The sequence below is a fragment of the Mytilus trossulus genome, chromosome 6 (genome assembly GCF_036588685.1).
Source record: "Mytilus trossulus isolate FHL-02 chromosome 6, PNRI_Mtr1.1.1.hap1, whole genome shotgun sequence".
Taxonomy (NCBI): Eukaryota; Metazoa; Mollusca; class Bivalvia; order Mytilida; family Mytilidae; genus Mytilus; species Mytilus trossulus.
In genome coordinates, this window is record NC_086378.1 from 53,916,262 (window position 1) to 53,942,659 (window position 26,398).

The window sequence follows — 26,398 nt, forward strand, 5'->3', positions numbered from 1 at the left end:
ACTACTCGATGTTTTGTATATCCCGCTTACCTCTGAACATTAAGACTTTCTCGCACAACGCTATTCAAGTGTATATACGTTAAAACATAGATTTACATATTTATTTGATTGCCAAATTCACGTCTTAGCTGACTTTTGACGTACAATTAAAAATTAAAATTATAAGATTTTCAGTTAAAAATATACTGATGCACTATTTACATGATTTTAGCCAATACGACAATTTATCTTGGATGAGTTCAAAAGATGAAAGATCTGTATGCTCTGAAATAAACGTTACGTCTACACGTTGGGAACAGTTGAACCACGAAATCAAATGATCAACGAATGACAAATTTTCTTTTGGCTTGTATGCAGACTTCGGCAAAACCGAGAAATCAAATATCCGCGAGCATGTTAGTTTTCCTCAATCCACGAAAATTGGTACCAACGAAAATAAATGAATCCATTGTATAAAACTGCTAGATCTTCGTATTAGCATACAACCTCTCCTTCGTTTGCTCCTTGCCTGAAACTATATGTTAATTCAAATATCATGTGAGAACAAAAAATGTATTAAGAACAAATAATTGATTTATATATATATATATAAACTAGCACATATACAGTGGTCATTGGTTCATTCACAATAGTGAATTTGAGTGTATTGTTTTAAGGTTGTCTTACGATGACAGTTCACAAAGAATTGAGTTTAACTCTATATCATTAGATACAACATATTAAGGATAAACTGTGAAACTGTAATATTATGTCTGCTTCAGTCATTGTAGGATTTCACTGTAATTGTAAAAAGCTAGTATAACATGAATTGACATAAGTGTTAATTTTGTTAGACACAAAAGTTTTGCATACGTTAAAATGTTATTGTGGACTTGCCCAGACGTGTTTCAATTTCCAAATTTGTTTTGCTATTGTTTTCTGGTTTACATTTAGGTATATTTTGGAAATAGAGATACACTATATACGCTTCATCCGACATATATGTACAGTTTTAACCTCTATCTACGGGTATGAGTAGAACTGCTATAACATGTCCTATCCATTTTAATATGCATGTAAAATAAACTATGGAACATAGTCGACGGGTTATCTTGCGCTTTGATACAAATCACTACTTTATAAAAACATTACAAAATTTAATGCGTAAATAGGTTAAGGATTTATGGCAAATGTTCGGACTCCTTGTGGTTTTTCCTATGATATAGGGTAAAATGTTTTGCCTCATAACACCAACGTTTCTTTTCATTTAAGTCTTCAAAAGCTCATAAAAGGGTATATTTTCAAAATTAAGGCGAATTCAGATTTCTTTTCTTACAATATGAGACTCAAATAATGGCAATGCTAAATATAAGTATGGTAAGGTAAAAGTCAGAGTCAGCCTTTTCCTGACCCGTTTTAAAAAAAAATCAAATATCTCAAAATGATGTACCTTAAACTATCAATTCTTTTAGCTGATTTGGTATCTTAACTTATGCTCGTTTGACTTATAAGATCAATATCAAATTCTTAATATTTCTTTTTAATTTCACCAAAGTACATCCTTAAGTATAGTAAAAGTTTTACCACTTTCTTGTTTGTCTTTGCTATTTCCACTCTTCCTGTTGTCTATAGTTTGGTTTACTTCTACATCAGTTATTATTCCACATTCATCATAGGTATCAGTTTCCATCCTATTCAAAAGATTTAGTTACATCATTTGTCAGTAACAAAAGAACAAAATTAGACGAAAACAAATAATGACAGGAAGGCAATTTTAAAACAACTAAATTATTTTCGATACTGTGGAAAGATTTGGCCTTCTTGTGACTATAAGGGAACACAAATTGTCATGTTCCGATAGGGCAAGAACATTGATAAGCAATCAATGGCGATTTAAAAAAGTAAAAGGATGCAATACGATATGGAAATCTGTTAGTAGTTCACGTTAGACCAAAACCAAAAAATATTTCCGATATCAAAAAAATCTCTATTGAAATTTTTTTTAACATGTAACTAGCTTGCTCGATAGGTATAAAAATCCATTAAAGAATTATCAAACTTAATGAACGTTGATCGATGGTTGATCCCACAGCTGGTTGGCTATTATGGAATGGGATATATGTGTCACATATTTCCACTGTTATGTTCCGAATGAGGAATCCATTCTATTTTAAACGATTTCATTATTACGGAATGATCCGTAATTCCATAAGCAACACGACAGGTACCCATATTGAACACTTGCTATCACCTTCGTGTTGCTTAGACAATTTGTCTTTTTTATACTTATTGCTATGATTTTTTTTCTGTATCCTTTTAAATAAGGATATTTGTCGTTTTCTTACTCTGTTTATATAAAACAATATTATTCTGGTATCGGAAACTTAGATTATGTAGTAAATGGTAGCAAAGAGGTACACGGCTGAAAATATCGGTGATTTCCGATTTCGTCTGCAGGAATGTATTTAAATTAATTACAATGCAATCAGGACAGTGCCATCTTTGAATGGAGAGGGACGAATGCCAGAAACCAACACATAGTTTATACAATACAACCTTGCGTTGTTCATTCATTCATTCATTCATTCATTCATTCATTCATTCATTCCTTCATTCATTCATTCATTCATTCATTCATTCATTCCTTCATTCATTCATTCATTCATTCATTCATTCATTCCTTCATTCATTCTTCATTCATTCATTCATTCATTCATTCATTCATTCATTCATTCATTCATTCATTCATTCATTCATTCATTCATTCATTCATTTATTTATTCATTTATAGTATAATATAATTTAGTATACTTCACGTATTTACATCTAATAAAATCTTTTTTTTATCAAGATATTTATTATTTCACTTTATTATCAATGGAAGCTGTTTTTCAATTTTACTCGTATGCACTAATTCATTTTACGACATAATCACCAATAGTAGAAAATGTAAATAATAACATATCCTACGATGTTCATATATACCTGTCCGCATGAAGAGCTGTTGATTCTGAAAAAAAAAAGAAACATGTATCACACATTGTAGACCTTTCCCCTGTCTATCAGTATTACTTTTATCCCGGATCCTAAAAAACGTAGCGTTCATTTAAAACTTTCATATGTCGATACAACTTTGGTAAAGAAGATTAACCCGTACTAATAATTTTTGACAAATAAGTTCATCAATCCGTTTTTTAAGATTTTAATTGAATGACAATTAAACCCAATAATTTTGAAAGTAGCATGGTTGCTGTTGAATGTAGATAACTTACTACTGAACATTCTAGACAACCTGTGTTTATCCAAGGAGTTGAGTTTGATAAGTGTTCCACAGTCTCTTACATTTATGTTATATTTTGTACCTATTGATGCATCCTTCCGTCGTATTTTATGTCTGTATTTGACAACAGTTGTGATTTTCTCCTTCGTACTTTGTTTTTATGATTTTGAATCCTTCCATATTAAATGTACAGCATTAGTTTGATGAAAGACGAAGCTATGCAAGGGAGCATGATTCATAGATTATTCACAATTTTGTATTGGTAAGACAATGTGCTATCCTACGTTTGGGATTAGATAGGTTCAAACCAACAGTTCAATAAAGACAGATGAGTTCACATTTTCTTGTGAATCTATTTTGCATGTTGCAAAATTGTACTGGTTGTCAACGGGGTTATATGATCCAATATGATTTGTCAAAATTAATAAAAAAAAATCAAGATAGAAAAAAGTCGAAAATAAGCAACACAAAACATGCAAAACATATGTTAGATATTCAGCATCAACCGAACTACGTTTGTTTAAAATTTAAACAACGAATTTGCCTTAAATATAATTTGATTACTAATATCGATTTATAGTTTTTGTAACAAACGAAATATTAATCTCATTTGATGTTTTATTAAGAGTATGGGCTAACCTGTCGGAGACTGCAACGTCGAGTATGGCTCTGTAAAGGTCGGATTGCCTCTCTGTATAACTGTATATTCATCAGACCTAAATACAAATTCAGTTAGAATTTTTAAAACTTGAAAGTTTTTAAATTGATTCCATGTCAGTCTTTTTACAATTGTTAAAGTATGCATTACAGATTATTTTCCATATGATCGTTTTTGCAAAGTGGTATATATGACATGAAAGATATGAACATATTGTTCGTAATGTGTCGTTACGTTTTAGTTGGTTTTGTACAAAAATCAACACAGTCAATTTCAGAACACCCGATAGGAAAATAAGTACTTACCTGCTATACGCGTACAAATTGCACGAATTTCACAAATTTAAATCACACTAAGTGATAATTTATTGTTCTGGAACGTCATTCAAAGAGACTCGCAGTCAATGACGTAAATGTCACCACCTGCATTGTATGACATGGCAATATGTCCGACAAATAAGGACCTTATTGTGCCTCAATTCTGCGTTGCTTGGTGGTTAAAAGTCAACAGCAGATAAGTTAAATCAGATTTATATATCAATAACAAACAAACTTGCGGAACTACTGTTTTGGTCATTTGTTTGAGAGAAGGACTCTTGATATCTTATGAATACAATAATTCTATTCAAACTATAAATATACCTCACACTTTTATTTACAGTAAATGCATGTATCGAATACAAACTGTCTTGATTAAAAAGCACAAAATTAATTCTTAGCTGATCACTTTTAGCATGCCCATTATAATAGCCTTTTGAAATCCAGGTTAATATTGGTATCATGTTATAGGGCTGTAAATGTTTAAAGATAGTTTAACGATAACTCAATATGTTTGTGTATAAGAAAGAGGTGAAAAATGAAGAAAAGAAGCCCACCACACCAAAAAATAGGTTTAGGACATGTTCAATGTATTTCTAAACGGAGGTTTTGTAATTTTAGTACACACAAATTTTACTTAGTGTTTGTTTCTACTGCATTTTGTATGTGTCGAGTTATAACCATGATAACATATACTATATTAGTACATACGTGGTGGAATTTATGTTCGTTGGGTTCGAACCTAAAAACATAAAAGAATCAAGTAATACAAACGAATTCGTCGATTCTACATTTTTTTATTAGAATCCTGAAAATTACAAGCAAATGGTAACAACCGAAAACCGAAACTATCAAATCATAAAACCAAGAACACAAATAGTTCTTTTTTCAAATCGTCGATGTTTATGAGAGGTAAAAATTTATATTAAAAGTTACAGAATGTGACAATATTTTAATTTACATCAATTATAAACAAATAACCATACAGCCAGACGATAATATAAATTAGACACTAGAATGCAATCGAAATCTGTTCATACTATGTTCTGAATGTTCAAGAGTTTTTATTCACCTTACATTGTGAAATACCAAATTTTGGGCATTGGGTATGTCTGGAAATCTGACCGTGGGACTGAACATGACGGAATAATTTATTGTTTATATATCAACATGTAACGTATGAGTTTAATATATAGCCATATTGGTCATGCTGATACATATGATTAATGACCAAAATAATTATAATCCTTAATAAATGTGCATTCAACGGAAAAATGTAATATATGTTTATCATGTTTATTGCATTTAAATTTATGTCATCATTTTTTAATAAAGATATGGGCCATATGTAAACGAGAAAGCAACTTGTCGACAAACAGTTACATTACGTGTAGGGTTCAATACAAAGTCTTGAAAAAGGATCCGTGTCGAAATGTTAGAACTAGCACTCATGGTCTCGATTCCTATTGATCTGTTTATCTTCAAAACACAAGTTTACACTTCAGATAACAAGATTAAAAGATTATTAGAAGATACTGATTGACTGTTAATCATAATATTGAGAGCCAAAATGATGACGTTCGTATCTAAAAATATGAGTTTTGTCCTGAATATGTGGGTATAATTTCGTCGAATATAACAGACTTTAATGAAGACATGAATAACTGCATATATAATACAGTAAACTGTCATAATTGTAATGCCCGAACTGTTAATTGAAATGAAACAGGATAATATTTGTTGTAATTTCTTTTTTTTTATTCCATGGAATAATAATTACAATATCTTGTTAATATCCACATCTTTTATCACATTTGGGGTTACATAGAAATTAAAAGTTTCATCTATCACAGTATTGGACACTCAACCGTTAAAAATAAAAATAAAAATTGATCGATGTGAGGTGTTTTTCGTTTCTTGCCGAAAAGATCTCCACTAAAAAGTTCCTTAATTGAACGGTTGCTCTAAAAGAATAAAATGATAAAAAAAATTGTAAAATGTCAATCACCAGATTTATACAACTGCATATCCCACTAATTGTTTTTGTTGAGTATTTTAGATGCGAATAACAAGTAAATAAGACAAATTTAGTAAAATGGCATTTTTCTATGTTTAAACTTATTAGTTGTTATGTTTGAACTAAGGTTATGATTTATACATCAAGTTGATTGAAATTCGTATTTTTTTCAGACAATGATGACACGTAAAAGTTGCAATAGGTTAATACTTTAGGTTGCTGAATATTATAAGTTCACGTGTTGAGCGATTAGTTTTAAATACTATTTTGTTTTATATGGAAGGGCTTGTCCATTCTCTAAATAAAGGTAACAGTAGTATACTGTTCTTCAAAAGTGATAAATTGATCAAGAAAACAAAAACAAATCCGGTTTACAACTTAAAACCGAAGGAAATATATCTACCATAATTGAGAAGGAAAAAAAAAGGAACAGCATGAAGACTAACGTCACTTTAGTCAGAATTTGACGCAAATAAACCTATCGTACATACAGGGTTAAAAGTTTGTATTTACGCCAGACGCGTGTTTCGTCTATAAAAGAGGGACGAAAGATACCAAAGGGACAGTCAAACTCGTAAATCTAAAACAAACTGACAACGCCAAGGCTAACAATGAAAAAGACAAACAGAAAAACAATAGTACACATGACACAACATAGAAAACTAAAGAATAAACAACACGAACCCCACCAAAAACTAGGGGTGATCTCAGGTGCTCCGGAAGGGTAAGCAGATCCTGCTCCACATGCGGCACCCGTCGTGTTGCTTATGTGATTACAAATCCGTTAAATAGTCTAATTCGGTAGGTCAAATTCATGAAGGGGAAGGGGATTGTAGTAACGACGTAAGGAACATATCTGATATCATTTGTGAAACGGTTATTCCATAACGGTCAACCAACTCGTGATGGCGTCCGTAAAATTTACGAAGGGAACTTTCGGTTTAATAGCTTCCTTGTAAGCAGTAACCCTCTATCAAGAAAATCATTATAGGAAATGCAAGTACGGGAATATCGTATCAATTGGGAGATATATACCCCGTATGCGGGGGGCTGCTGGAATGTTGCTACTTAGAAATGGAAAGTTCACAATTGGAAAGCTGAAATCATCTCTTTTGTCGTAAAGTTTTGTCTTCAACCGACCCTCATTGTCAATTTCTAGATGTAAGTCAAGATATGAAGCCGACTTAACTGTATCTGTAGTATCCTTTATCTCCAATTCGATGGGATAGATGCGATCCACATAGTCACATAAAAGACTCATCAGTGACGCTCGAATCAAAAAAGTAATTAAGGCCAAAGAGAGTACCAAGTTGAAGAGCATTGATGACCAAAACTCCTAAAAGTTTTGCAAATTACAACTTATATAATAAGGTAATCAATTCTTGCAATCGAAAAAAAGCCTTAGTATTTCAAAAATTCAAAATTTTTCGTTCATTCCTAACGAAGTTATTTTCTCACCATGACCATGATGACGTTATACCTTCATAAGGCTGGATATATCTCGACAGGTAAAAAATGTGTTGTTATCTCATATATATGAACATTATATCTATTAATATATCAGTAACATACCCCCTGTGCTGCATTTGTTTCTTCTGTTGATAAACACTAAAAGAACGATGATAACTGCAAATAAAACTGGATAACCACAGACAAGCACAATTGATAGCGTAGAAATTGAAGTCGTTTTTGACGTTGACTTTCCAATATATTCAACTGAAATATAGAAAAAAAGAAGGAATACAAACATTTATCTTTACTGTGATTATAATTCTATCTTATACTCTTATACTGACCATTCAACCTTTAGTGGGACTGTGGGAAGGATAATCGTCTTTCTCGAGACAACTTTTATAATTTTGAATTAAAATCTGATTAAATTCTTTTTCTGAAAAAAAAAATGCTTTTTGTTATAGCTTTTTCGATTGTAACAAACAAATGTGTCTTTTATTTTTAAAACAAATTATTTTTTTCTTACAAAACTAATAATCTGGCAATTCTTTCTATAGATCAATGATCGAAGGAAATCCATATCATATCAGAATTTTAAATCGAAGACATTTATCGGAACCACTAGAATGCTAGATTGTCTGTCGAAAATAGGCCCGACTATGTCAGACAAATGGGACCAACTGTGGCAGCAATAAATATGTCTTAAACAATTCTTTGCAAAAACATCCATTTATAATGGTTTACTTTTATAAATTGTTATTTGGATGGAGAGTTGTCTCATTGGCACTCATACCACATCTTCATATATCTATTTAGAAACAATATACTATTTGTTAAAAGAATATGATGCTATTTGTCGTACCATCAGTGTATCATGCCCGTGCATTTAAACCTCTTTATAAAACCTTATGTACCCTAATTGTTAACAATGCAAATGCATGTTCAATGTATTTTCCACCACCCCCTTCCGAAGATCATGATTTTTTTATAAAAGAAATAGCAGACCAGAACCAACAAAAGCCACTTCACTTTAAACGACTGATAGACACACATGGAATATTGCCGATTTGAACATGTGATTGAGTTATCAAAGTCTTTAGCAGTGGTGTAGCAGTTAAACATAACAGTTTAAAAGGCTGGTTTTATCAGATCATAAAAAAATGGGAAAGGAAAAGAAGACACAGAGATCCGATCGAATAATACTATCAGCTAATGAAATAATTTCGACTAGGAAATATACCATGTTTTCTAGCCTGATTGAGTATGTTTAAACTTATAATATGTGATTAAGACTTCTTAGTGGTTATAAACAATAAAAGAACAGCGAAGCAACAACTTATATTAAATAAAAGGAGAAAATACATAGATACATTATTTATCCCTGAAATTGAATAACAAATTGAATTCATTCGAGCCTTTCAATAATCTAATTGATTTAATTTGAAAACTTGCAGTAACGTCAATTGTACATGTTATGATACTGTGTTACTTTTAACTTGGCCTTTTTGGCCATGTAACCTAAACAGGGCCTTTTGAATGTTTTCTTTTGTCTACCCTAGACCAACATGTACTAATAAAGTTTGTTTTGTTCATTGATTAAGAGTGGGAAATAGTCTATTTCAAATCCCTGTACTACGCACCTTTACCTTCACGTATTGCAAGCCATTTTGACACAAACCTAATACAGCCTTATGTCATCAATTTATAAATAAAATAAATCATAAAAAACATATTATTATTCTGCATTTGTTTTGTTGCTTTTTACATTTATACAAAACTTCATTTTTGTAACTGATGACCATAAACGAAATATTGACGAATTCCTTTGAACATATGAGCCCATGCAATATGCACTATATTTCCCTTTTTGGAAATTTGTGGACGCTTACTACAGTTACAGCCTTATCATAAATCATCAGATTTAATAGGTACATGTACAAGGAATTTGTTCATGAATGATATTAAAAGATTTTGTTTTCCCCATGTAAAAGTGTAAAGAGTGATGAGTTCAAAGGGGAGTAACGATCAAAATGTAACCTTAGAGTCTTCATTGAATGGTTTTTTAAAGAATCAAAAGTATTTGTGAGTTTTTAGAATTCAGATCAATATTGATAACACTAAATTTTTCAGTGATAGTCGAGTAGTTTTAGGCTATATTTACAACGAAAAGAGACGTTTTTTTTGTTTACGTAGCCAACCGTGTTGCAAGATTAAGAATTTATAGAGAACCAAATCATTGGCTCTATGTTCGTTCTGAAATAACCCTGCAGACATAGTATCAAGAGGTATTCATCGTGAAGAACCTACAGAATTGTCTCTGGCTTCTCGGTCCAAGCATAATTGCAACATCTTCGTGTGTACCAACAGACAATTTTTTTGACTTCTCACTCATTAAGCCAGATGGCGATGTTGATATCCGTTCGCAAAAAGTTGATATTGAGAATGTTGAACCGAAACATAGTATGTTGCTATTTTATTAAGGCATTTTTTCAATAAAAAAAATTCTACAATATAGTTTTGTGTTTTATATAGTAGCTTTTTACCTAATTACGGCATATAACAATTTTTCATCAACTCTTGAATAACTATACGGATAAACCATGGCTAGCTGTATTTATTTGTGAGACAGCAAAGTGATTTATGTAACTTAGGTTTGTTGTTTCATTGACTTTAATGTGTATTCATATAAATAACTATTTTTCCGAAAATAAAAAAAAAGGAAAAGCAGCTAATCATTACCCATAAAACAAATTTAATCTTAAATAGAAACAAAAGACAATATAAAACAGAACAACATGGAAGAATAAAACAGCCTAGTATAAACATGAAACTTAAGGAAAACATATATATGAGCCTACCCTCTGTTTTGAATTGAAGTGATGCATTCCTGTTTCCATGTTTGTTTGTTGACAAAACCATAACGTGATACAAAGTGTCAGGTTTAAGCTGATCCAATATGTAATATACCTTACTCCCCGTTTTAGTGTCACTAGTGTGCACAATCTTCGTGTCCTCGTCACTATCTGTAGTTTTAAACTTGACGGAAAATGTTTGCTCATGTCCACCATTGAATCCAACAATCCAGGATAAACTAGCTGATCTAAATGTTGTTGTTTCAACCGAGAAATTTAGTGGTGCTTCTGGCTTATCTGAAATTAAATTTGCAACTTTTATCTATGGACTTATCTTATGAAAAGAGAATCAAAAGGTCCTTGCGCAGCGTTTTGCAGACGAAATATTTGTATTTTGTTGTTCAATGTTTGGAAACTTCTGTTGTCATTTTTTCTTTAAATTTAGATTTATTAACAACTTGAAAAAATCTGCCTTGTCTTAACATGTTAAGGTTAAGACCTTTGTATTCACGTTTCAATTGCAAAAAAACTTTTTGCTATTCACATTGAAAATAAAAAAAAGCTTTCGTAAAATCAAATGACTAATAGATAAACAAAAAATAGCTAAGATACACAATCTTCAAATTGAAGCTACATATTCAAATCGACAAAAGTATTTTAAGCCAAACAACAGGCTATACGGATTTTTTGTGTTATTAAAATTTGCTGTTACAAAATGTTGGAAATTATTATAAATTAAGGAATGTATCTCCCTGATTCCTTTCACGGATTTGGCTATGCTTTTTGGACTTTTTGGACTAAAGCTCTTCATCTTTTATATAAACGTTGGATTTCAAATATTTTTGCCACAAGCATCACTGAAGAGACATATGTTGTCGAAATACGCATCTGGTGCAGGAAAATTGGTACCGTTATTGTTATTTTTAACGATACGGAAATCTAATCTCCCATCGTAACAGCCTAAGGTAGGTTAATGGCTATCAGTTAAAGGAAAATATTAAACTACACCAACATAAGAAATGACCAAAAGAGTCTTAAAATATCATGCTAAGGTTCTAAACAAGTCCTAGGTCATTGTTTATTATTCATGGTAGGAACATATCAATATAAATAAAAGAAAATGTGCTATGATTGCAAATGAGACAACTACCCTTAAGAAACGAAATGACCCAATAATGAACAAATCATTTAATAATGATGTTCGAATTTCGCTTATGACATGTTAAAAAATGTAATTGTAATCACCCTCACACTTAAACATTATAATCTCAAGATACGCTTCGATTTCCAGCAATAACAGAGTGTGTTTACCATTGCATATTATGTAAAAATTAAAATGCAGTCAAACTTGAGCATATATATAAAAAACATTTTTTGACTGGTACAAGCCTTGCTAATCTTTACTTGGCACATGCTATGTAATGAGTGGTATAGACAACCCAGTGGAATAGGTCGGTACTAACAGCTTCATGATATGTTATTAGGTTCAAATATATGACAAGGTCTGACTGAGATAATTTGTAGTTATTTCGAGGTTTCACCTATGATATAAGTTAAGAGGGCCTTAAACACATTTGGTTTGCTTGTAATTTTGTGAATGGTATTATTATGGTTAATTCAAAATGAAAGATTTCCAAATACAAATATTATCACGCCATTGATGTGCACATTTTAACATCGTAATGAATGTTAAACGAACTAACAAAAACCGAAATACTGATAATAATGAAAATAATAAAAACTTATTATTATAATCCTCAAGAAATTAATGATAATAATAATACTAACAATAATAAATATAAACCAATTGCTTTTAAAAAGCAATTGTACACGGTCTTTCCCCCTTTGAAATTGATTATATAGGAGGAGGGGGTTGTTTATTTGTTTGTTCGTTTGTTTGTTTCGGTATGGGGATCTATATTATTGTGTTACCGGAGAAGTTTCATGTTTAGTTTGGAAATTTTATTTTTTTTAGGTACAGCGCGCGCACCAGATAGAGGAGACATCACGTGACGCGGGTTTATATTAACAAAAACAAAAACTTTTGTCATTGTAGGAAATTGAAATCTTGATGACAGTTCACGGGCAGTGCATGTTTTTGGATTTAATTGATCTGGTGTAACTTTAAAACACATTTATTGATTATTTTCTGAAATTGTACATTTTTCAGCACCTGTTTGTAACACAGATTAGTATTTCAATCTCGGAGATGACATTTTATTGTAGGTTTTTACTGAGATTTACGGACCTAGCAAGCGATTTTTACGATTTTTTCTCTAGGAAAAGCTTTGAGAGATATCTGCACCAAGTTTTTTTTTATCAACTTTTAGTACATGTATGCCCTGCTGACTGCAAATTTTGAGGTCGATTGTACTTGTAGTCTCAGAGTACATGTGGATTTTTTTCAGAAGTGACGTAAGAACAATATCAAATTTCAATTTTTCTTGAATAATTTAGAGTTTGTTCCTTCAATAAACTGTCATGAATCAACAGTCATGCATATTGATTGATTGATTGATTGATTAGTTGGTTGGTTGGTTAGTTGGTTGGTTAAACACGTTGGATAGGATCAATTGAAACAGCGAAAAAGAAAAAAAGAAGATCTTTGACCCTATATTAAACACATGAGATGGAAACATGATTGATTGATCATGATTATGATTGATTGATTGATTATTAATTGATTGATTGATTATTAATTGATTGATTGATTGATTGATTAGTTGGTTGGTTGGTTGGTTGGTTGGTTGGTTGGTTAAACATGTTGGATAGGGTCAATTGAAACAGCGAAAAAGAAACAAAGATCTTGAACCCTATAATAAACACATGAGACGGAAACATGATTGATTGATTGATTGATCATGATCATTATTGGTTTATTGAACATGATCATGATTGAGTGATTGATTGATTAATTGATTGGTTGGTTGGTTGGTTTGTTGGTTGGTTGGTTGGTTGGTTGGCTGGCAAACACTCATAAAACTCATCAAGTAGTGTCAAAATCAGATATGTACATGACCTTGACATTTGACATTGTGACCTTTGGCAAGGTCATTGACCCACAATGTCATTGCAGGGTCAAGGACATTTTATTTAAGAGTTTTGCTTAATAATGGCTTGATATAAACCATCAATGAGGATTATGTTCCTTACACAATGGTCAAACCAATACAGTCATAATGTAACAAAGTTGCCCCTTGTAGTCCCAAGCATTTTTCACTAGGTAAATTTTCTGTATCTATAACCATTCCAAAGTTATAGGGAAATCAAAGACAAATAAAAATCTAAAATACGACCTTGACCTTTGACCTTGACCTAAATTTCATTTTTTTGAACCAAGGATCTCAAATCAAAAGACTCTTGGTCCATATCACTTATGGTTTTCCAGTTACATTTCAAATTTCAAATACAAAAGGGGAATTAACTCTCATATGGAATCTCTATACGGCGTCGGTCAAAATAAAACAGAACATCCTGAGGATATAAAGAGCAATTTGGTAAAATAAATTTGTCGTAATCTTAAACAGTTGCGAAGGAGTAGTGGCCACAAGAAAAACAGTGTTTGGGGAGATAACTCTTACAACGTAAAGTATTTGGGTACGCCGTTTTCAGTTTTAAAAGCGTATAAACTATACGATATCATATTCCAAATACCTAAGCGACATCTTTTGAAACATTAATACTACGCAAGAAAAAAAAATAATAATCAGAACAAAAACAAAAGGTCTTTCATCCGAAAGGTTGAAAGACCTAATAATCAGAATAAAAACAATAGGTCTTTCATCCGAAAGGTGAAAGACTAATAATACTAATAGTATAATTGAAAATAAAGGTTCTCTTTGCAATCGACTGTTCGACATATAACTAACAATCAAACCTTAAGCAATAACCAGTTTAGTCATGCCAGACAATATAATGATGATAGTAATTATAATAATGATAATGGTGATAACTATAATGATTATCATAGGTTGTAGTAGAAGTGAAAATTAAAGTAGTTACGGTGGTATTCTAAGAACCAGTTGTATTTATTATTTGAATAATAATCGTAAGTTCAGAAGAATAGAATTTTATTTTCAGCATGTACCATTTATATGTACATAACTTGTATAATCAAGAGCGAATTGTATTTATACAAAAATGTAATTACCTTCGGGTTGTAAAGTGATATTTTCCACAATACATCCTAATGTATTGCAAATCTGTATTCCGTATTCACGAAAATCGTCTTTCGAAGTTATTCGTATAGTGGAACTGATGATATGCTTGTAATCGTATTTGTCTTTTAGGACCGTCCACCTAAATGTAGTCATATGAAGCCACGTAACAGTTGGTGCCGGAAATGATATGACATCCATTACTATGTTTACATCGGTGTTGACCTTTGTTCCTATTTTGCGATTTGTTTTAACATCACGAGGTTTACCTGCAATACAAATTACAATTGTTAACAGACATATTTCTCTGAAAAATGTTAGATTATACATTTATTTTTTTATTCAAATTCCTAATATCGTTTGAATTGCACGACTTCAGAACTTTTTTTAAATCGTTTCATCTTCTTTATATGACAGGTGAAGCAAAAAAGCATAAATGAAATGTGATTTACCTTATTAACGTATTAACATTCAATATTTTAACACTAGTAAACGAATGTTGTAGTTTTATCGGTCAAATACAGGCTCTGAAAAGTGTAAATAGAGAATTACGTATCTTAATTTACTTCAAGCAAATTGTCTAAACACTACTTACATTACCGCAGTTGATAAGTTACACTGAAAGACTGAAAGACGGAAAATGACATTTTTTTTGTTCAGTCATTTTAGAGTGTTGAGATGAAAATTGGTTTACTAGCGGAGGTATTTAAATTTCATCTGTCACCAGTATTTGCGTTGACTATAGGAATCATTAAAAAAAATTGTCCAAATTTTTAGGGATGTTATATATATTTACTTAAATGTCTTTCTTTTTACCTGTTGTGAGTAAACTAAGTCAGTTAAACTGGCCTACATTCAATTTTCATATTGGTATTTTACTAGCCAATTACTGTATACGAATAAAAATAGATGGGAGATATACGTAAGCGCGACATAATTAAAAAAAAATAAAAATAGAATTTACATTTGGCAACAGCTGACGATATTCCTGACTAAAGACAGACATGTGTCAGAGCTGAAATAGGTTACTGAGATCTCAATAAGCACCTGTTTCTCTTTTCCATACTATGTAAATCAACATGAGTTCAGCTTTTCAATTGAAAAATACCCATTTCCAGGAAGAAACATTCCAGTAATGCCGGCACATGGAAAATAAATCTACCTTATGATACAGAATTCGAGCCTTTGCGTTTCCGTTAATAATATTTCGATAAAGGGTTGCTTCTTACATGGAAGCAATTGAACCAAGGGTTCTTAGTATCAAAGTTGAAGTCATATCTTCAAATATTATCAGATGCCATCACTAGTTTGTAAATCGCTAGGCAAAAGTTTTGTCACAAAAGACACACGATCTATTATAATTGTTGGTACTACAATCCCGTCCTTTTTCCCTTGATTTTTACATTACAGAATTAGATTCATCACAAAATGTGTATTTACTATGAGTTAACAATTGATGCCACTGCATTTAACAGGGCGGGATCTACTTAAACTTTAGAAGCACAGGAGATTATCCTGTTTAATGTTGAGGTTCGTGTTTCTCGATTTTTAATTGTTTTTGTATGAATTGTTTTGTCTGTTTTACGTCTTTTGTTTTTTGCTTAATGTGCCTTCGTTTCACACAACTCTTTTTTCTTATAAAAGTCCGTATTTTTTAGTAACTACACGTTCATTAAAGAATATAAATGAAAATCAATGTATTATAAGCACTAGATTACAATAAAGATACAATGAATAACAAAACTATTGAAAGATTAGTGTTAATTATACTCTTTTTTAAAATAGGTATTAAAAGCAAGCTCACAATTACTAAACCTGCGAGAAAAAAATCATACTGTCATATACATTTAAAGTTATATGAAACGAGTTACCGGAAAAATAATGTTAATTTAATAATGTAACCAATGCATACAGATATCATAACCTTCTGTGCACAATTTTATCATTTTTTCCCATAACTCTTGTAGAATCGTAAAAAATATATTGCAATCGGTCAGAGTTGTTAAGAAAATATGGCAACTTATTAATGGTCATTTATTGAAGCAGAAGATAAACGATTGTTATCCGTTTGTAACCAATCAACAAAGAAGCATGAATATTCAGACTAGCACGTGTAAGACAGGTACCCTAAGATATATTTTATCTTGATGACGGAGCGATGTTTATGTTTGATTAAAGATTTGCACTTGCGTATTGTGATCACCAAAGTTTTACGAGAAAGGTCGCGCTACATACGGAAACCATGTCGGCGAATTGTTTGCTGGAAGCAAGCAATTACAAAAAAAAGTAAACTTCTTCCAAATTTAGACAAATTATAGAATTTTCTGGAGAAAAAATAAATATATAATCATAAGTTTTATAATAAAAACTAGCCATTAAGTTATGAAAAGATTTGCATTTTTTTCACAAACATAACATGATGACCTTTTTTTGAATACCTAGAATAAACAAATTATTACGAAAAAAACAAAAGAAGCATTTTTGTCTTGAGTGAATTCGTATTAAAAAAACCAAGGATAGACATTATACAACAACGGTATACTCATAACCCTATCAATAAGTATATCAAGCGATAAAGACATCTTTAAATGACCATTCCAATATGTTTTAGCTTCATAAACCATATAATTATAAAAAGCTGGATGCGAAATATTACGTTTTTTAATGATACTTCCATCGAACATTTCTCTATATATGTAGGTGATGAATTTTAGCAGGATTTGACAATATTTTGATATCTTTAAACAATTTTGGTGATGAAAATTTAAAGGAAATTGGAATATGAGACTAACTCTATTTAGACATCACTCTCGATGGAATACTAATTAACAACAATTTTTAGTCATAATATTCAAATATTACTACATTTTGTATTATACCATCAATCCTTTCATAAACATTTAACTCATTTACTAAGTGGTCAGTCAGTCTGAGGAATGAAAACTACTGAAATTTGTTTACGATTCAATATTTTAAATAAAAGATGTCATGCTGGTTCAAAAATTGCTTTCAATTGTATTATATGGTCCATTTTGACATAAATATATAACTGAATTACTACTAAATAGATAACTTGATAAAGGGTAAATATGGTCCGTTTTAGTTAATGAGATCAAATAATTTTGTTTTACGAGTCAGACTGTCTTAGATGAGAAACTGTTTGATTATGGTGAGGATTAAATTATTTGAATAAACATACTTAAACTATTTATTTGCGAAGAACAAGAAATTTGCTTTAATTATTTTTCAAATAAATGGAGATGCAAATGTGTGTTAACATTTATAATTAACTGTACTCGTCAATATGTCAAGCGGAAATGACCAGTTGGTCATTTAATTTTGATGTACCTTATCATGATATTTTAGGTCAGTGTATCCAGGATACGATGACAATCTGCGTTAACGCGCGTTTACTTCAAACAGTAAACGTGCGTTTACTTTTTACGAAAATAGAAGACGCTCATCTTTTCACGTTAACGCGGAGGTAAACGGGAAAGTAAACGCCCGTTTACTCTTTACAAAATTAGAAGACGCGCCGTTTTTGCGTTAACGCGGAGGTAAACGCGAAAGTAAACGCCCGTTTACTTTTAATGTCTACTGCAATTTCGGAGTTAACGCACAGTTAACGCGGCGTTTACATGATGTGCACTCTAGTAAACGCCGCGTTAACTTTGTCGGCCCGTCTACATGTAATGCTTGATCTGCAACAAACCGTAGGTGATGAATTTTAGCAGGATTTGACAATATTTTGATATCTTTAAACAATTTTGGTGATGAAAATTTAAAGGAAACTAGAATATGAGACTAACTCTATTTAGACATCACTCCCAATGGAATACCAAATAACAACTTGTTCGGTTTGTTCAAACATTAAGTCACTTAGAATGGTTTATTGTTACGGACATAACCTCCATTTGCCAGCCGAAACTTTTGGATCATTTTCCATCAAACACACACCTTCCAGTTACAATCCATATCAACACCCTTTCAGTCCGATCGAACTGCCTTGCAAGCATTATATTTTGTGTTGATTGCTTATTTGTCCTTGGAAAACAAGCTTTATGTTGCACTATAAGCAACAATCGATGTATAATGGTGAGTATCATAATATTTTCAAAATTGATGTTTTCCTTGCACTAAAACATGTTCATTCAAATTAAATATGATTAACAAAATGATGTCCCTTATAGATACATGAAGTTCCATATTATGTCTGTTTTACTTGTTTTATATAAAAATTATATTTTCTTGATTATAATACATTTTCTACCCCTGTAAAGTAATTATGTACTTGTCAATGAGTTTTAGAAAAAAGTTTTCAAATCTTATAGATACATTTATTTTATTTGGAGATCCTTGTTAATATATTTTTTACTGTAACAACTAACATCACTTACACTTGATCTTCAAGGTGACTGTTCTATTGTCTCCATACGCTATCCCATTACTAGCGTGTATCGCAAAGTTTCCAGAATTTTCACATTTAAGAGAAGGTAGATTTGTTGTGAAATAATCAGACTGTTTGGTATAAAGTAATGTTGAAAACGTCATCATAGAGGAGTTTATTACTATTTGCGGATCTGGGTTACTTTTAATACGCAGTGTTATCGTTAGATGATTGCCTTCACTAAAACTATAGGTTGGAGGTCTTCCAGATCCATATGTTTCATTTTTATCACTTAGCCAAAGTGACTCAATTTTTGGAGAATCTGAAACGAAATATACAATACTTCATATGAACATACTTATAATAATATAGTGATCATTTTCTCAATAAGATTCAAATATTGTCAGTGTTGATGTAAAACACGTGTATCAAACAGTTTGCCTCATACATATTTTTATTGTGACATTCTACAAACTATTTCAAAATGGATATTTTTATCATTACATGACATGAATACAAAAAATAAAAGATATACGGCATCAACCTTCGCCAAAAAAAAGACATTTACTGTCAAATTAACTCTTCTTCAATATTTTCAAAAATACGATTCTAAAGCAACAGTTCAGCAAAATACTATTTTAAAGCAACAGTTCAGCAAAATACGACATGTTTAAAGTTGGACTAAGCTTTTAACTGTCTCCTGCATACTTTTGCTATTATATGTCATTTTGGATTAAATCATCTAATGCATCTTAATTTCGCAACATTTTTTCGCATTTATTTGTTATAAAATATTGCAAAAGGGGGGGGGGGGGGGGAAGTTGTCACATATTTCCCCAAAATTTTTCTAACAGTAGAATTTAAATCGTATGAAGTAATAACTTTTGTGAAACTGTGTACATATATCATTCAGCAAATCCAATGAAAATCATGTCTTTCATCTCATTTTTTTGTTGTAAAATTGCGTCAAAAACTTTGTGTAGAAAAAAGTTAATTTCTGGACCGATGGCCGGTCTAGCTATGAAAATACGGATCGTCAAACAGAAAATAGCCAATGAAACATGAAAAAAAAATCTTGTTGCTCTAAGAATGAACTTTCCTTTTTGAATTATCCGCCGGGCCAAATGCCAAATTAAACCTTAAATTAAAATACTTCCTCTTGAAGGCATATTTTCAAAGGTGAATGAAAAAAATTGCAAGATGTGTAATGTTCACACAAGAGTCTATATTTTGTAAATAAAGATAAAATCAAAGATAATAAATTAACTTTGTTCTAATAGGATAGTAGGAATTAACCAATCTTAACCAATTTTGTGTGACCATAGCTTACTATATTAAAAGCATGTGGACCAAATTTCAGGGCAATTATAAAATATATATTATAGACCAAATGTTTTAAAGACTAATTTGATGTACATGTATCAGACATGTCGAATGTATAAAAATTATACAAAAAACAAAACTATAAAAATGTATGAGTATGTGCCTTTTAGCATGTTTAGTAGGTTTGTGAATGAAAAAAGGGGGGGGGGGGGGTGGCTTGTATAAAGATGTGATATTTTCCAGTAATTAAAAACTCGTGAATGTTTTTGTTGAATAAATAATCCCAGTGGCGGATCTCGAATTTTTCGTAAGTGGGGCTCACGGACTGCCTAAGAGGGGACCCGCTCAGATCATGCTTCAGTGATTCCCTATATTATTAACCATTTTTCCCCAGGGCCGCCTCTGAATCCTCCCATATGTACAAATTGTACTTTAAATAGAAAGGAAATCACAAATGGCATAGTATATTACGTGTAATAATTTAATAGTACGGTATGTATTAAAAAGTCTTAGGCCAAAAACACTTGAAATAATTCAGGGTCAATTTAGGCCCTAACACATACAGCTGTACATTGTATTTACATTTAAAAATGCATACTACAGCTGTAGTTATTAACATTTCCTTTTTGGTGGCTGATTTCTTTTGCATGTTATTTTAGTCTCAAGAGGCATACATGTACAAATGTATATTTGAACCACTTACTATGAACCTGTAATTCAGACAGTGGTTGTCTTTTATTGTTGTGCCACATATTTTTTTGTTCATCATTTTGTACATTAATATGCCTTCAGCATGTTCAGTTTTCTCATTTGAATTGTTTTTCATTAGTCATTGAAGGGCCTTTTACAGCTGACTATGCGATAACGGCTTTTGATCTGTAGCTGTTAACTTCTGTGACATTTGATTTGTTGCGGAGAGTCGACTTATTAACAATCAATTATCATACCACATCTTTCTTTTATATTGAAACACAAATATCGACACATAAAAACCTGTTAGATAGAATGTCAGAATGAGACTTAGCAGACTGTCAGCGCACACTTTTCATATGTTGTCACACTCATGGTTAAATTACAATAATAACCAGATGCTGCCCGAGGCACAGCAGAGGTCAAACCCTGACCAGTTTGGGCTAGTATGGACACATTATTCAAGCTGGATACAGCTCTGAATTTGGATTGTGATTAAATAGTTGACACAGCATAGGTTTCTGACACAGAATGAATGTGGTCTAATCAACTTAGAATATTTGTTTTGGCTTAAAATTGAGCAATTCACTTTGGCTGTTGAAAATTAATCATCTCTTAAAAAAAATATATGAAGAAATTCAGATATAATTTCTGAAATATGAAATTAGAAGAAAAATTTAACCCCCCCCCCCCCCCCCCCCCCGATTAAGCTCTGAGAATTCAATCAAAGAGTTTTCATGTCTGTTTTCCCTATATTTAGCCTTTTTGCACTCATTTTCAGAGGTCAATAAATCTCTTGGAGGGCCAGTGACCCCAAATTTTATTTCAATTTTATAAAATAGAGACATTAAGCTTTACAGTATGAAATATTGAGCAACTTCTGTCATTTATTTTGCTCTAACATTTCAATCAAAGAGATTTTTGTCTGTTTTTCCTATATTTAGTCTATTTGCTCTCATTTTCAGAATTCATTAAATCTGTTGGAAGGCCGGTGACCCCCAAATTTTATTTCAATTTTATAAAGTGAAGACACCAAGCTTTACAGTATGAAATAATGAGCAACTTCTGTCATTGAATATCAATTATGTGGTCATTTTTATAAATTTTCTGTTTAGAAAACTTTGAATTTTTCGAAAATCTAAGGATTTTCTTACGCCCAGGAGTAGATTACCTTAGCCGTTTTTGGCACAACTTTTTGGAATTTTGGGTCCTCAATGCTCTTCAACTTTGTATTTGTTTGGCTTTTTAATTGTTTTGATTTAAGCGTCACTGATGAGTCTTATGTAGACGAAACGCGCGTCTGGCGTATTAAATTATAATCCTGGTACCTTTGATAACTATTTACTTTGCTCTGAAAAGTCAATCAAAGAGATTTTTCGTCTGCTTTCCCTATATTTAGCCTATTTGCACTCATTCTCAGAGGTAAAACAACCACTTGTATGGCCGGTGACCCCCAAATTTTATTTCAATTTTATAAAATTAAGACATCAAGCTTTACAGTTTAAAATAATAATCAACTTCTGTCATCTATTTTGCTTTGAAAATTCAAGCAAAGTATTTTTTGTCCATTTTTCCTATATTTCCATCTAACCTATTTGCACTCATTTTCAGAGGTCAAAATATCTCTTAGATGGCCGGTAACGCCCCCCCCCCCCCCCCCCTCAGTTGTTTTGCATTATTTCATTTACAATACTTCAAAGTTAAATTTCACAAAGAAAATTCTGTCATTTTTTTTCTATACCCCTGAACTACCTTAAGGTGGCTGGGGCGTCTTAATTAAAACTGACAGAATTTTTTGATAACTTGTCAAGATAAAGCTTTTATCATGCTTTTTTCAAAACTGTATAAAAAAGTATGGGTCACCGGACTTTTTTTCACGCTACAGGTTGCGCAAAATTGTCAGATTTTGTATAGATTATTCATGGAAAATTAAATTTTGTGTGATAAAACGAAAACGTACTATAAGAACTTTAAAATAAAATGTGAGAATATTGCTCTTATAACATGCTTTCAAATAATCAAAAGAAAAAATGGGGTCACCGAACTTGTTTTCTTGCTACATATCAAAATAGGTAAATTCATAACACTTTCTATTGTAAAATTTACTTTATCGGAGTTATCTCCCCTTATTTGGCAAAGTTTGAAAAAATCTAATCAAACACGTCAAACAAGGCGTTTTTACAAAATTACAACTGAAGTTATGTTAAAACACACAATTTTCTATATTTATATCAAAAGTCTTTTACATAATTTACATACAACTCTCAAAATTTGCACATTTCATCATATATATAGACCAAAGATATCTGCTTATTTAAAATCCAAGATGGAGGAAGACACCCGAGCCACCTTAATAAAGAACTTAACTATCTTTCTGACTTTCGATACTTTTATTTTTGGCATTGCACAAGTCATGTCTTCTTTGACTGTCCATGACGTTAAATTACTGAATCCCTGGGATGTGATTTAGTTGATTTTAGTATCTGCCGCATGATTTCTTTTATTAATTGATTTTGTCTTTATACAAGCTTTTAGTAACGTTTCTAAAATCGTACTTTTGTGTTTATTTGACCTGTTGATACAATTTGTAATGCTTTTTTGTCATTTACTGTTTCTTAATTAAAGTTATATATCATCTCTCTATTCTTAATATATACCAGCTTTGATGATTGTTTGGTATGACTATACATTTTAACTCCTGTTTAGTACTCTGAACAACAAAATTACTTATTTTGTATTAAAATATTTCTGTTCTCTTTTACGTTAAAAATTATTTTCATTTACCTGACACAGTGTGTACATTATTCTATTTGTCGGCATGTTGTTCAAGGTTCACATCACTATATGGCATCATTTTTGTTCAAGATTTAGTTGAGTTTTTAAAACGGTTTATTATCTCACCCTTTTATTTATTGATTTTGTGTCAAAGGTCAAATGTATTCATTCAGTGTAGTAACACTTTTTTGCGTTCATATGTCTTTTGATTGATTTAAGCCATTTCAATTGACATTTTATAGTATGTCTTTCTATGTTCTGATGTTACTTTATTGTGTCAGGTATGGGTGAAGGTTTGTACCTTTTAAAACGTTTAAACCCGCTGCATTTTTTTTCAACGTCTCTTCAGTCAGGAACCGGATTTTCAGTGGTTGAAGTTTTTTGATGTTGTTCATTTGTCTTGTTTTTTTATATAGATTAGACAATTAGTTTTCCCGTTTGAAAGGTTTTACACTAGTCATTGGTGGGCCCTGAATGGCTTGTAGTTCGGTGTGACCGTGTTGAAGACCGTACTTTGACCAATAATGGTTTACTTTTACAAATTGTGACTTGGAAGGAGTTTTGTCTCATTGGCATTCATACAACATCTTCTTAAACATTTTTATCTATATAGTATGGGTAAATAATAAACCATTCAGAATCCAAACTGTTGGCGATTTCAATGAAACGTATAGATTCGAACATCTGAAATGTGAACATGTTGTACAAATTTAAAAAATAAATACTTAAAAGTAATACAATTTAAATTTCGGTTAACATGAATATCATTCCATTGTATCACTATCACCTAGGACGATTATTTAATGGTTCTATAAAAATGTAAGTATTACGTTGTCTCAGTTGTATATAAGTAATATTTATCTCGGAGCTTTGTGGTGTAAATATTTCAATGTTAATACTTACACTGTACATTCACTGATATATCTGTTCTTATAAGACGTGTTGTATTAGAAGGATGAAAAACTAGGCAACGGTAGATCCCGGCCTGATTCTCCTTTATATTTGCTAGAACTAGAGTTTCATTGGAAAGGACATCTTTAAAAGTTCCTGTTCTGTTTGTTTTCCATTCGAATAAACATTTCGGATAGCAAATTGCAGAACAGTCAATAGGGCCTAATGTTGTTCTTTCTGTAATATTGAGAGCTGTGTTACCAGGTTTTAGGACAACATTGTCCGGACCATCTACATCAATTAAATAAATATGATACAAACCATAAAAAAATCAATCAAAATGATAAAGAAGATTCAACTTAAAGATGAAGTAAAAGCAAGACACACTACACATGACAAATTAGCAAAACACTAAGATACAGTTAACGAATAGATATACATATAAAACACAATACTGAGCAACAAATCAAACTGCATCATTACGCGGACGGGAATTCTGTTATTTTAGAAATGTTGCACATTGATGAACATGTACATGGTACAGGTCTTCTAGTAGATAATAGTTGTTGAATGATTGTTCTTTGAACATGGTAACGGCTTAAAATATATAATATATATGCTACCTATCATTATAACGGAAAATATGTATATAAATTTCAATGTAAAGCAACAATATTTATTTATGTTTTTAGATATTTTGGATATAATAGTTTATTCTTATTACTATTATTATGTTCCCTTTTATGATAATTAATTTTTGTCTGAATTTGTCAACCTATGATACGATAAATAAGGGCAGTATTGTGTAATATATAGGCACTTTCAATTTTGTGCAAAATGTATGCTGGTTGGTACGTAAACATTAACAAAGATGTTTTAGAGACTTCAAAATGTTAAAGCATTATTCATTATAATATATGTACGATCAATATTCATTGTATTGTAGAATAGGCAAGTCTTGTATAGATAATGAGTGCATCATTTAAATGACTCGCTTGTATATCAACTGTCAAGCAAGGAACGATGCTCCTAAACCCGGCAATCAAACGCAGGACTTCAGGAAAGTCTTGAGAGCCGAAAATTCTGCTTCGGAAATAAGTCAGGTCTATCACCTAACAACTGATGTCAAAGATTTATATATCATATACTACTTACAATAAGGATCCAAAGTAACAGCATCACTCTTGATAGAAGTTTTCTGAAGGTCATCAGTTGCCTGACATGATAAGTCTTTTCCTTTATCCAACTTTGTAAGTGTGTGTATTGTTAACTTATTATTGACAGTTACTCCTCGAGGGCTTCCATTAAACTGATATAACAGGTGGGGAGTCATATATCCAGTAGGCCACCGTTGTACCATTGAATGGCATGTTAAGGTAATGTTATCACCGACGAATGGATGCTCTGCGTTAAGGATTAACGTTGGTTTGATTGGTTTAGCTAAAATATTTATTAACAGATTCATTCATAATTTATTTGATTAAAATTGAATAGAGAGATGTTGTGTGATTGTCTCCTCACTTTAGACCAGATAAAGAAGATGCTAGCAACTTAAGTTCACCAAATGATCTTTGACAATGACCAAAACCAGAAACAGAAACTTTACAAATACAGCAATAA

At 31.5% G+C, this 26,398-nt stretch overlaps 1 protein-coding gene across 1 annotated transcript; it reads right to left on the reverse strand.

Moving 5' to 3' along the window:
• Window positions 1-299: 299 nt before the first annotated feature.
• Window positions 300-26,154, reverse strand: LOC134723541 (nephrin-like). The gene is made up of 11 exons (XM_063587126.1): window positions 25,934-26,154; window positions 24,791-25,069; window positions 19,110-19,421; window positions 14,706-14,981; window positions 10,562-10,852; window positions 7,824-7,967; window positions 4,946-4,976; window positions 3,899-3,975; window positions 2,965-2,989; window positions 1,564-1,670; window positions 300-514 (listed from the first exon to the last, which is right to left on the reverse strand). Exons 1-11 carry the CDS (start codon window positions 26,136-26,138, stop codon window positions 462-464), a joined length of 1,800 nt encoding a protein of 599 aa, XP_063443196.1. The 5' UTR covers window positions 26,139-26,154; the 3' UTR covers window positions 300-461.
• Between the last annotated feature and the right edge of the window lie 244 nt (window positions 26,155-26,398).

Excerpts from the sequence above, each read along its gene's own strand:
- LOC134723541 (XM_063587126.1), bottom strand. The coding sequence starts at position 26,138 with ATGGTACAACGGTGGCCTACTGGATATATGACTCCCCACCTGTTATAT. Across the intron at positions 25,070-25,933 it reads TGTTACTTTGGATCCTTATT|ATGGTCCGGACAATGTTGTC; the intron begins GTAAGTAGTATA and ends TAATTGATGTAG. Across the intron at positions 3,976-4,945 it reads ACGAACATAAATTCCACCAC|GTCTGATGAATATACAGTTA; the intron begins GTATGTACTAAT and ends ATTTGTATTTAG.